Below are 13,572 nucleotides of genomic sequence, written 5' to 3' on the forward strand. Positions count from 1 at the left end.
AAGCTGGGACAGAAACAGAGGAGTGGTTAGATAGCTTGTTAGGTTCAACCTGGGACAGAAGCCAGGCCCTCAGCAGTGAAAGCTCAGAGTTCTAACCACTGGACTGCCGTGGAATTCCCTGCCCATTTTTAAACTTTAATTATTGAGTCATAAGAGTTTCTTTATATATTCCAGATACAAGTCCTTTATCTGAATTGTTGTTGCTTGTTCTCTAAGTCATGTCTGACTCTTTGTGACCCATGGACTGAAGCACACCAGGCTCCTCTGTCCTCCATTATCTCCCAGAGTTTGTTTAAATTCATATCCATTGAGTCAGTGATGCTATCTGATATATGATGTTAAATATTTGCTCCCATTCTGTTGTTTTTTTCACTTTCTCAAGGTGCCATTTGGAACACAAAAGTTTTTAATTTTGATGAAGATCAATGTGTTAGTATTTTATTTTGTTGCATGCACATTTGGTGTCGCATGTAAAAACATCATTGTCTAACCCAAGATCTTAGGCACAGATAAGCAAGAAGTGGGTTGTGCACCTTCCTGACATTGTCCTTAAACTTAGCTTCTGCCCACCACACTATAGGTTCCCCTTCTACCTAACCATTCTTTCTCTGACTCTGTTACCATTTCCTCTTTTTTCTCTCAAGTTCCAGCCTAATGCCCCAGACTACTTTCCACAAAAAGTGTGAGGTCAAAAAGATGGCAAAAATGGAGAGTTTAAGCTCTTTCTACTCAGGTCTTCTTCAGTTTGCACGAGAAACTTGGTGTCTTCTTATTTTCCTTTCCCATCTCGTGATCAAAATCTACTCCCCAGTCCAAGTCAGCAACGCAGACAGTGCAAAAGCAGGAACTTTTCATACTAGATTTCTTCTGCTTGAGGTCTCTACACCCACAGCTGTCTCCTCAACCAAGAAAAGTGATGGGAAAATGAAAATGACATGCATAGGACAATGGGACAGAATCAAGGACAGGCAACTCATGAAAGAAGAACCATGAACAGCCACTAAACAGATGAAAATAATGTTAACCCTACCACAAAATGCTATTTAAAACAATAATAACAAACATTTTTTTATGTTGAAAGCAAGTCCAAATGCAGAAGTAAATACAAAATAATCACAAATTTGAAATCACTCCTTCAAATATTAAGTAAACAGAATAAGTAGGATAAATACCCATTGCCTTTCTAACAGCTCTTTATTTGGCCCCAGAGTATCTATAAATAGTCATATATATGTGTGTGTGTGTGTGTACATGACATTATCAAGAATGTGTATAACATTAATTGTACAATTTATCAGGATACATTATTGTCATTTATTTGTCCACCTGTCTGTCCCAGTGGACCGTGAGCTCACAGGGAGAGTCTGCATCCCAATGCCTGGAGTAATCATTGCTAAATATTTTTTGAATGAGTGGATGAACAAATTAATAAGTGAGAGAAGAAACAAATGAGTGAATGAATGTGTAGATATGTCCCCCAAATACCTCCATGTATGTCATGTATGTAAATTATATACTAAATAAATCTCAAAATGGAATTATATAAAAAAATAACAACAACAACAATAAAGGACTTCCTTGACAGTCCAGTGGTTAGGGCTCAGCACTTTCACTGTCATGGCCCAGTTCAATCCTTGGTCGGGGAACTAAGATTCTGCAAGCTCTGTGAGATGGCCAAAACAAACAAACCAACAAACAATTTTTTTCCCTTTTTTTATTGACTGATAATTGATGTACAATATTATATAAATTGGCTTCCCTGGTGGCTCAGAAGGTAAAGAATCTGTCTGCAAAGCAGGAGACCCAGGTTCAGGGTCTACAATATAGTGATTCACAATTTTTACATGTTATACTCCATTTATAGCTGTTATAATATATTAGCTCTATTTCCTGTGTCGTACAATATATCCTTGTAGCTTATTTTATACATAATAGTTTGTACAATGAGATATTATTTGATCTATCAAGGTGGCATGGATTCTGACTCCCAGGGTTGGTGAAAGCAAGGACATATGCAGACATTACTGCCAAGAGTATGAAGTCCTAGGTCCCCCTGGTAGCCTAGTGGTTAGGACTGCTGTGGCCTGGGTGGGTTCAATCCCTGACTGGGGAACTGAGATCCCACAAGCCATGTGGGGCACCCCCTCCAAAAAAAATAAAGACAGTAGAACGTCCTGTACTGCTTTCTAAAGAATGACCCTTAAGTACAAAAAAACTTTAAAAATAAGTCTACTTATATATATAAGTAGATATATATAAGTGGAATATAAGCAATCTAGAACTTACTAACATTGTTTTGTTTTCACTAAAGCTTTTTATGGCTATTCTCTATTTACAATCAGACAGAAAAAGATCCCCTTTAAAATCTAAGTTCAAAATGGGCAAAGATTTTTAAAATATGCACAAGAAATAATAGTACTGGTGGTGCACATCTGTGGTGTGCATGCTCATGAAAGGCTAGTTTTAGAAAGATTGACTAGTGCTGGACACTCTTTAACTTCCGTGAGTGTTTAAAATATGTCAACTGAAAAAGGAAGGGGACTTAACGACTAAGTATATGTCCTAATTCTTCTCAAAGCCAAGAAATATTTTTTAAGTTTCTCCTTTGACTCTTCAACTCAGTGGTTTCTCTTCTAGGAATTTAGCCAAAGAAAATATTTAGACAACCATTCAAAGACATATGTTCAAGAACGTGTATTACAGCATGGTTTCTCGTAGTTTTAAAGATTGAGAGCCACATAAATGCCCTACAATAGGAAACTGGTTTCAGCGAACCAGGGTTCCCAAACAGTGAAACACTAGGCAACCATTAGGAATGATGCTGGCTCATGTGTTCCCTGGTGTGATGCACTCTGAGGACACACCATCACTTCTGTGGGATTCCTGGTCAAAAATGCATCAACTTAAGAAATACTAGACAGACCAAAACTTAAGAACAGTCTGCAAAATAACTAATCTGTATTCTTCAAAAGTATCAGTATAATAAAAGACAAAGTCTAAGGAACTATATTTTTAATGTTAGTTTTGTTGCATCACTCAGTTGTGTCCCACTCTGCAACCCCATGAACTGTAGCCCAGCAGGCTCCTCTGTCCATGGGATTTCCCAGGCAAGAATACTGGAGTGGGTTGCCATTTCCTTCTCCAGGGGATCTTCCCAATCCAATGAATTTACATACAAAACAGTAATAGGTCCACAGACATAGAAAATATATTTATAGTTTCCAAAGGGGAAAGCAGGGATGGGATTAATTAGGAGTTTGGGATTAACACATACACACAACTAAATATAAAATAGATAACCAACAAGGACCTATTGTGTAGTATGAAGAACTATGCTCCATACTTTGTAATAATCTATAAGGGAACAGAATCTGAAAAATTATATATATATATATATACACACACACACATATATACACACATATACCTGATTCTTTGGCCTGAAACTTTGGCCACCTGATGTGAAGAACTGACTCACTGGAAAAGATCCTGATGCTGGGAAAGATTGAAGGCAGGAGGAGAAGGGGACGATAGAGGATGAGATGGTTGGATGGCATCACTGACTCAATGGACATGAGTTTGAATAAGCTCTGGTCGTTGGTGGACAGGAAAGCCTGGCGTGCTGCAGTCCATGGGGTAGCAAAAAGTTGGACAGACTGAGCGACTGAACTGAACAGATGCCTGAATCACTTTGATATACACATGAAACTGATACAACATTGTAAATCAACTATATTTAATAAAAAGAAAAAGAAACTGTATCCTTTTATCCTATTAAAATAAAGGAGACCAAAAAGACATGACAAATAAATGCAGTGCATGATCTTAGATTAGATCCTGGACTAAGAAAAAATAAACTTTATAAAGGACATTATGGAGCAGTTGGCAAATTTTGGACATGGACTATAGATTAGATAATAGTAGTATATCAATTTAAGTTTCCTGCTTTTGATAGCTGTACCATGGTTTTGCAAAAGAAGGTTCTTGTTCTTAAGAAATTCACACCAATGTGTTTATTAGGAAAAGGATATATTACTCATAGTGAAAGTGTTAGTTGCTCAGTCGTATCTGACTCTGTGACCCCATGGACTCTAGCCCATCAGGCTCCTCTGTCCATAGAATTCTCCAGGCAAGAATACTGGAGTGGGTTGTCATTCCCTTCTCCAGGGAACCTTCCCAAGACAGGGATCAAATTCAGGTCACCTGCATTGCAGGACTCTTTATCTATCATCTGATCCTCCAGGAAAGCCTATCTTATGTGTGACTTACTCTCAAAGGCTTCAGAAAAAAAACACTAACATGTAATTAGAGAAATAACAATAAATGTGGTCAAATTATATCAATTGGTGAATCTGAGTGAAGAATATCTTGGGATAATCTGTGGTGTTTTTGCCTCTCTTCTGTGAGTTTTAAATTACTTCAAAATAAAGAGTTTAAAAAAATAGAAAATTTAAAAAAAAAAAAGAATGATGCTGGCAAAGTATACTCATTGGCAAGGAAAGGTATTCAGAGTGCACCAGTCTGGGCCGTGGGGCCTTAACACTGGAGCTGTGCTACGGATGACACCTCCAGCCAGCCTGGACTCTCAGTTCCCTGAGCTACTAGAGGAACTGGGTGTGTGGCTGAACCCAAAGCCATCCTGGGTTGACTCAAGAAGGCTGGTTGAGTCAGGGCCCTGAATTCTCCTTTGTGATTTTATTTATTCCAACTTTTAATTCAATGACCGGCATTCCTTGCATCCCAGGGACATCTGGGTGGAGAGAGGGTGACATGGAGGTAGGAAAATTCACCCAAATGCAGTGTTTACTATGGCTAATCCAGACTGCAAAATTTAGTAGAGCCAATGTTCATTGATCATCGATGACGATCTTACACTTTCTCCTCCAAAAGAAGCCCAAGATTTCCCCCTAAACCTGCCCAGCATCTCGCCCATTCCACAGAATGAGAAAACGAAGTTCCCAGCAGGGACTGAGGTCCTGTGGGTTCTGTCTGCCAAGAATTAGTGGTTTCAGTTTATGGAGAGGTGTGGATTCTCTGAGAAGCATCTGTACTGACCACATGAAACAATATCCTCTCCTCAGAAGGGGAAAGAAGATTGCTTATCACCCCACACCTCTGCTTCCAGGTCCTGACCTTCCCCCAGGGCACAGGGCAGTCACTGTGAAGTTCCCAACGATAGAAAGGGAAGAGTCCACACTAACAACAGAAGGGCTATGCCTGCTTCAGGGGACCCCGCTCACCCAGTTCCCCCTTCTCTCACTTGCCCTCCGGCCACACTGTCCTTCTTCCTCACCACCTCCCCAGGGGTGGTCAGGGAAAGAAAGCCCCTCCCTCATCCCCCTCAATGTTCCTCCACTCCCCCCGCCCCATCACTAGGGTGTCCAGGACATTGTGTGATTCAGGAAACAGCTCAGACGTGAGGTTCGCAGCAGGCCGAGGAGGAGGAAGAAGGGGCCGTGGGAGCAGAGGAGGTGGTTGTTGCTTCAGCGAGGGGCTCTGAGTGTCCCGCTGGAGGGGGCAGGGGGGATCTGGGCGTGGGGCAGGGGCTCTGGAATGCAGCCCCCTTCACTGCTGCTGCCACTGCTGCTGCTGCTGTGTCAGCCAGTCGTCAGGACCAGAGGTGAGTCACCGCGGGGCAAGAGGCCCCGCGACCCACCTTCCTTAGGAGGAAGTCCAGCGGGTGGGGGACAGAGGGCCAAGGTCCTTGCTTTGAGGCAACACTGGATGGAGAAGATTCTTGCCCCCAAAATGGGACAGTTGGCAGGGAGACCCGATTCGGCTCCTGCAGCTACACAGACCAAGGCTGTGGGCCTCATGCCAGGGGTGGTGACCGCAGGGGGATGGGTGAGAGGGTGCCCACCCCCGGGCAGAACCAAGTAGGCCCTGGAACTAGGGGACAGCATGTTCTTGCAATCATGTTTAGAAATAAGAGAGGAAACAGAGTGACCACCTGCTGGGGGAAGAGATGAGAGGGAACAGGAGATGGAGACATGGGAAAGTCAAGTCCCTTTCCCGGTCCAGCTGTCCCCACCCCTGGTGGCTCAATGCTGGGCCCTTCCGGGAGGAAATCCCTTTAGTGTTTCAGCCATTCACCTCCCAGGAGTCCCCTCAGCCCCCCTCCTGATCCCTGTTGTCTTGCTTCCGAGGGATGGGGCCTGAAGCTGGACTTGGGAGGCCAGAGAATAAACAGGAAAGGAAGGGTGGGGATTAGTAACTGAGAGACCTGGGATCTAGGGGGCTGGGGTGTGAGTGCCACGTGGGGACTAGAACAGGGGCGTAAAGGCGATGGTGGTGTGGAGCACCTTCTTGGGCTGCTGCAGGCAGGTCCCTCCCAAGCATCCAAAGGAGGGCAAATGGAGCCCCTTGCTCCCTGCTCCCATCTCACCCTCATCTCCATCCCTAGGGCTGCAGTGCGGGAGTTTCCCAGAACCCTGTGCCAACGGAGGCACGTGCCTGAGCCTATCCCAGGGGCAAGGGACCTGCCAGTGAGTGCACCTCATGGGAGTGGGAGACGGGGAAGGGGAACAAGGGAGGGGATGCGGAGAATGGGAAGAAAGGAGAAAGGAAGGAGGCGAAGAAGATGAAGAGAAACAAATGAGGCAAAGGAGGGAGGCAGGTGGGAGCAGAGGGTCAGGATGTGAACTTTCCTCTCTCCACCCCTCCCAGGTGTGCCCCTGGCTTCCTGGGTGAGACATGCCAGTTTCCTGACCCCTGCCAGGATGCCCAGCCCTGCCAGAACGGAGGCAGCTGCCACGCCTTTCTTCCCACCCTTCCCGGCTCCCCTAGCACCCCCTCTCCCATGGCCCCCAGCTTCTTCTGCACCTGCCCCTCTGGCTTCACTGGCGATAGGTGCCAGGCCCAGATCAGGGACCCCTGTTCCTCCTTCTGTTCCAAAATGGGTCGCTGCCACCTCCAGGACTCGGGCCGCCCACAATGCTCCTGCATGCCAGGATGGACGGGTGAGCGCTGATGGGAGAGGGAGGAAGGGACAGGAGGGGGCCGTGGCTGGGCTGTGGGGTAGGAGAGATGGAACTGGAGCCCAAGAGACTGTGAGCCTTTGGAGGACGGAGGCCTCGAGAATCAACCAGCCAATTCTAGGTGATCCGTTTACCCGAAACTGACATTCACCAGCAGAATTGTAATGACTGCTAAAACATTGAGCTATTTCCAAGCCAGCTGGTAAAGAACTACTGCCATAGCCCCCTTAGCACAGCCCCTGACCACTTTCCCTGCCCCCTCAATCTCCCCTGACCCAGGAGCTAGAGGGTTAATGCCTAGCACATCAGGGGACCTCCAGGATTCTGCATTCTTTTTTTTTTTTAATTAATTAATTTATTTTAATTGGAGAATAATTACTTTACAATATCATGATGGTTTTTGCCATACATCAATATGAATCAGCCACAGGTATACATGTGACCCCCCTATCCTGAACCCTGCCCCAATCTCCCTCCCCACCCCATCCCTCTGGGTTGTCCCAGAGTACAGGCTTTGGGTGCCCTGGTTCATGCATTGAACTTGCACTGGTCATCTATGTTTCATATGGTAATGTACATGCTTCAGTGCTATTCTCTTAAATCATCCCACCCTCATCTTCTCCTGCTGGCTCCAGAAGTCTGTTCTTTACGTCTGTGTCTCCTTTGCTGCCCTGCATATAGGATCATTAGTACCGTCTTTCTAAGACTCTGCATTCTGAGCACCTGAGTGGCTCCTTTTCTGAGTGGTGGGAGCCCACACTACCATCGGGGAAGATTGCAGTGGTGGGAGGTGTGATGGGGATGGGAGGATCTGACCCGGAGAGGGGAATGGATGCCCATCCCAGGAGGAGGGGTGCAGTCCTGGGGTACAAGAGCAGGACATATGCTGGGCAGGTGTGCTACCCTGTCAGGGGTGCCAGGACAGAGCTGCGAGGACCTGGAGAGAAAGGCTCCATGGCACCTAAGCAGGATGGAGAGGACTGGACCAGGAAGCAAAGCTCACATGACCAGGAAGTACTTGGATGTGGGTGCCTCCAGGAGGGGTGGACTAGAGGCCAGGCTTCTCAGACTTGAGCAGGCACAGCAGTCACCTTTGATTGGTGGATGGACGGATGGATGTATTGTGTGTGCTCAATCATGTCCAACTTTGCAACCCTGGAAGGCCTTAAAAATACTAGTGCCCCCATCCCAGAAAGCCTGCTCTAGTGGGTCTGGAGCAGACCCAGGGAATGGAGATTCTTAAACTAACCAGGAGATTCTGAGGAAACTGGGCCTGCAACTGGGTGTGAGAGACCAGCATATATGACAAGAAGAAGGATGGGCAGTGGCAACTTGCCAGGCCTTGTGCTTCAGAGGAGGGGCTCTGGGCAGCCCCCTCCTTGGGCCCATAGCCAGTTCCGCCACTGACTAGACATGACCTTGCATATGATATTTAAGCTGTCTGGATCCTCAGTTGTCAGCCAGTGTCCACACTTCATAAGGCTGATGTGGATAGGAAAGGGGGCGATGCTCAGAAAGTGCTTATTTAGTTCAGTACCAGCAGCCACTGCCACCATTCCCACTAGTGCGCACGGCTGTGGAATCTCTTTACCGCGATACATTACAACCACCCAAAGATCAGGGAATCAGGATGAGAGAGGCGAGATGACTGCCCAAGGGCACACAGCTGGCAGGGGCAAAGCCAGGGGCTATGTCACCTGCCTTCAGAGGATCCATGCTTTCTACTTCCCCACCACATGCTCATTCATGTCCAACTCTCATTCATGTCCAACTCTTTGTGATCCCATGGACTGTAGCCCACCAGGCTCCTCTGTCCATGGGATTTCCCAGGCAAGAATACTGGAGCGAGTTGCCATTTCCTACTCCGGGGGATCTTCTCCACCCAGGTCACCACTAAAGGGACAGACACCAAGTCCCAGATTTTCCCAAGCAGGGTTGATTCACAATACTCCCACCAATAGCCACATGTTCAGTTTTCGGCTGGAAGAAAATGTGGTCACTCCAGAGAGAACCCTACCCAAAAAATGATAAAACTGAGGATGATGGACCAGGACAGGGAGAGGATGGGAAGAAGGGAAGGAAGTACGGAAATCAGACACAGAGATAACCCAGAGTGAGAGCGGGTCACTCTGGAGGAGCTGGAACGTGTGCATTGTTGGAAACAGCCCCCTCACCGTCCGTCCTCTACCTCAGGTGAGCACTGCCAGCTTCGAGACTTCTGCTCAGCCAACCCCTGCGTCAATGGAGGAGTGTGTCTGGCCACCTACCCCCAGATCCAGTGCCGCTGCCCACCCGGCTTCGAGGGCCACGCCTGCGAACACGACGTCAACGAGTGTTACCTGGACCCGGGACCCTGCCCCAAGGGCACCACCTGCCATAACACCCTGGGATCCTTCCAGTGTCTCTGCCCCGCTGGGCGGGAGGGTCCACGCTGTGGACTCCGGCCGGGACCCTGCACCCCCAGGGGCTGTCTCAATGGGGGCACCTGTCAACTGGTTCCAGGGAGAGACTCCACTTTCCACCTGTGCCTCTGTCCCCCAGGTGCGTCCTCACGGGGGTCTTCCTGAGGCCCCTCTCTGGGCATGGAGGTGGTGTCCCATGGGTCCCTTCTCTCAGCTCATGGCACAACCCTGTCAGGCTTCACAGGCCCAAGCTGTGAGGTGAATCCAGATGACTGTGCTGGGCACCAGTGTCAGAATGGGGGCACCTGCCAGGATGGGCTGGGCACCTACACCTGCCTCTGCCCAGAGGCCTGGACAGGTGAGTCGTTTAAGCCAGGTGGATGGCACCGGTGGCCCAGATGGTCAGCCCCCATCTCTAGTCCTCACATGGCCCCCAGCTGCAGCACCTGTCCCCTTCTCACTCCCCTACAGGTTGGGATTGCTCTGAAGATGTGGACGAATGTGAGGTTCAGGGTCCCCCTCGCTGCAGAAATGGGGGTACCTGCCAGAACTCAGCTGGAGACTTCTACTGTGTGTGTGTGAGTGGCTGGGGAGGCGCCGGCTGCGAGGAGAACCTGGACGACTGTGTGGCCGCCACCTGTGCCCCCGGATCCACCTGCATTGACCGCGTGGGCTCCTTCTCCTGCCTCTGCCCGCCTGGGCGCACAGGTGTGACGCAGAGGTTCAGGGAGGCGGGAGGCGGAGATGCTAGGTGACCGAAGCACCAGGAGAGCACCTGGGAGCTTCAAGCAGCCTCTGAGCACCTTGCCCACCCCGCCCTCCAGGCCTCCTGTGCCACATGGAGGACATGTGTCTGAGTCAGCCATGCCATGAGGAAGCCCAGTGCAGCACCAACCCCCTGAGTGGCTCCACACTCTGCGTATGTCAGCCGGGCTACACAGGGCCCACCTGCCACCAGGACCTGGACGAGTGTCAGATGGGTGAGGCACCCCCCTCATCAGACCCTCTCTAAGCCCCCACACAGCCTCTGCTGAAGAGGGAAACAGGCAAACTGTTTTTCAAATTAAAAATCATCTCGGGAATTCTCTGGTGGTCCGATGGTTAGGATGCCGCTATTTCACTGCCAAGGGCCCGGATATAATCCCTGGTCAGGGAACTAAAATTCCACAGGCTGCACAGCGGCCAAATAAAGAAATGAACATCTCTTTTTTCCTGAATTTGTCCTTATTTGGCATCTCTTTCTTAGCCAATCTTCTCACCAATACTCAGCCCTCCAGACTGCATTTAGTCATCTCTCAAGTTTTTTTTCAGATTTTTTTTATGTGGACCATTTTTTAAAATTCTTTATTGAATTTGTTACAATATTGCTTCTGCTTTATGTTTTGGTTTTTTGGCATCAGGCATGTGGAATCTTAGCTCTCTGACCAGGGAGTGAACCCACACCCCCTGCATTGGAGGTGAAGTCTTAAGCACTGGATCACCAGGGAAGTCCCACTCCTTCTCCACTTTAAGGTCACAACCCCTTTCCCCACTCTGATCTCATTTGCCACAGACAGGCCCCCCAACACCTTCCCTGCCACTCAGGCCTTCTTGCCCTTCCACCCTGAGCCCAGTGGACTCCCAGGTCTTCTCTCCTCCCAGCTCAGCAAGGCCCCAGTCCCTGTGAACACGGCGGCTCCTGCCTCAACACGCCCGGCTCCTTCGAGTGCCTCTGTCCGCCTGGCTACACGGGTTCCCGCTGCGAGGCCGATCACAACGAGTGCCTGTCACAGCCCTGCCACAGGGGCGGCACCTGCCTGGACCTGCTCGCCACCTTCCAGTGCCTCTGCCCACCAGGTACCAGCTGAAGGGGGCCTTGGGTGGAGGAGCCAGGGAACTAGTGCTGAAGTCACTGGACGTGACCCCTCCAGAGCATGGTTAGCCTGAAGCCAGTTGGGGTCAGATAGCAAAGAAGGTTTCTCCTCGTCTCCTCACCCCCCAGATGAAAACTTTAAGAAACCAGTGACCCCCACCCCCACCCCAGGAAAAGAGCTTCCACAGATGTTAGTGAGCTTGCACACTGCTCAACTCTGTGTTCATTTCATGGCCACCGTAGCATGCACAACCTGATCCACTGTATGCAGAGGCCCATCAAGGGAGAGAAAAGCAGCAGTTAATAAACTTTTCATGCTGCAGCCTCTGCTTATGTCAACCCAGAATGTTCCACCTACTCAGGGAAACTCGACCCTGTAGAGATCAAGGGTAAACTTTTAAATTCCAAAGGGTCTATGTGCTTGAATCTGGCTTAGTGGGAAAGGAATACTGCAAAGCAGCATCTACCTATAAGTTAGAGTTAAGGGGAGAAACATCTCGCAGAGAGACAGTGATGGAGTCAATAGCAGGGAGCTGAATGAAACTAGAAAAACAGTAGCTTACTTCTGCCTGAGCATCTTGGGGGCATTATCTAATCTTTACAGTATCCCTCTGAGGTCAGCATTGTTACTATGCCCATTTATAAATGAAGAAACTGAAGCACACAGGGGTTAAGTGACTTGTTCGAGGTTGCCCAGCTAGTAAGTGGTAGAGTCAGGATTCAAACCCAGAGCTTTGATAGTTTCGCCCACTACACCACACAGCCTTCCTAAGCTGAGATGTGTCCAAGGAAAAATGCTGAGAACACTATCCAGTAATCCAAGCAAGGGACAAGGTTGTAGATACTAAGGAGTTTCAGAGGCAGGCTCCCCAGGCAAAAAGAGGGAGGCAGCCGAGGTCCAGAGGGTGATCCGCATCAGTTCAGGGTGAGACAGCGGAGACCAGGAAGAGCCCGGAGAAACAGGACAAGTATGGGAATGACACAGGTTCCCAAACACCTTTCAAATCCCCACCTTGGGGATCCCTGGTCTCCCTGGCATGGAGGCCTGCCCAGGTAGCATGGAAGGAGTGGATCACCTCCAAGCAGATGCCCATTTGTCACACTGGTACCCAGAAAACCTCCAGGCTGCTCAGCCCTCCCGGGTGAGCCCTGCCTTCTGTGCACTGAGGAATGGCCTCAAAAGACACTTTCCAGGAGCCCTCCCAGGTTTCGGCAGGTGCCCTGCTCCCTGAGCTTTCACACTTGAAGGCAACAGAGCCACTGTCCAGCAGAGCAGCAGAGCCTCAGTTCATCTCTCCAACCCACATGCAGTGGCCCCCTAGGAGGGGCTGTCTGGTGGGTCAGGTCAAGGACAGTGCTGGTTCTGGAACCCGGCCTTTGGGGCAGAAAGGGGGAGGCAGCTGAAGCAAAGCTGACCCCACCTGCATGTCCTCAGGCTTAGAAGGGCAGCTCTGTGAGGTGGAGATAGACGAGTGCGCCTCGGCCCCCTGCTTGAACCAGGCTGACTGCCACGACCTGCTCAACGGCTTCCAGTGCATCTGCCAGCCGGGTAAGTGCAGATTCTGCTCCACGGTTCAGTCCTGGCAGTCGCCACTGGCCTCTCGAAGATCTCTCAGGCCTGGCCAAGGAGTGCCCCATCTCTCCAACTCCCCTGCTTTCCAAACTGTCTTCTCTTCAGTTCAATTCAGTCATTCAGTCATGTCCGACTCTTTGTGACCCCATGAACCACAGCACACAAGGCCTCCCTGTCAATCACCAACTCCCGGAGTCCACCCAAACCAATGTCCACTGAGTCAGTGATGCCATCCAACCATCTCATCCTTTGTCGTCCCCTTCTCCTCCTGCCCTCAATCTTTCCCAGCATCAGGGTCTTTTCCAATGAGTCAGCTCTTCACATCAGGTGGCCAAAGTATTAGAGTTTCAGCTTCAAAATCAGTCCTACCAATGAACACCCAGGACTGATCTCCTTTAGGATGGACTGGTTGGATCTCCTTGCAGTCCAAGGGCCTCTCAAGTCTTCTCCAACACCACAGTTCAAAAGCATCAATTCTTCGGTGCTCAGCTTTCTTTATAGTCCAACTCTCACATTCATACATGACCACTGGAAAAACCATAGCCTTGACTAGATGGACCTTTGTTGACAAAGTAATGTCTCTGCTTTTGAATATGCTATCTAGGTTGGTCATAACTTTCCTCTTACATCCTGCAAATCTTCCCCTGCTCACTCACCCACCCTCATCTCTTTCCTGCCAAGTCACCCAAATAATCCTCCCCTCCAGCCCTCCTTCAGAGCCCTCCATACCCTCCCCCTGCCTGCTCAGGGTCCCCGTTGGTCTTGGCA

The 13,572-nt window shown here is 49.2% G+C and overlaps 1 protein-coding gene across 2 annotated transcripts in view; it reads left to right on the top strand.

Moving 5' to 3' along the window:
* The first annotated feature begins 5,438 nt into the window (after positions 1-5,438).
* Positions 5,439-13,572, top strand: part of NOTCH4 (notch 4) — a 28,372-nt gene continuing 20,238 nt past the window's right edge. For both annotated transcript variants that reach the window (XM_027524290.1, XM_027524291.1), the window contains exons 1-9: positions 5,439-5,620; positions 6,404-6,485; positions 6,667-6,959; positions 9,171-9,518; positions 9,615-9,737; positions 9,851-10,087; positions 10,204-10,359; positions 11,021-11,215; positions 12,667-12,780. In XM_027524290.1, the coding sequence (XP_027380091.1) occupies positions 5,554-5,620; positions 6,404-6,485; positions 6,667-6,959; positions 9,171-9,518; positions 9,615-9,737; positions 9,851-10,087; positions 10,204-10,359; positions 11,021-11,215; positions 12,667-12,780 (1,615 nt within the window). In that variant the 5' untranslated portion in view covers positions 5,439-5,553. The remainder of the gene's footprint in view (positions 5,621-6,403; positions 6,486-6,666; positions 6,960-9,170; positions 9,519-9,614; positions 9,738-9,850; positions 10,088-10,203; positions 10,360-11,020; positions 11,216-12,666; positions 12,781-13,572) is intronic.

This window comes from Bos indicus x Bos taurus, chromosome 23, assembly GCF_003369695.1.
Source record: "Bos indicus x Bos taurus breed Angus x Brahman F1 hybrid chromosome 23, Bos_hybrid_MaternalHap_v2.0, whole genome shotgun sequence".
NCBI lineage: Eukaryota > Metazoa > Chordata > Mammalia > Artiodactyla > Bovidae > Bos > Bos indicus x Bos taurus.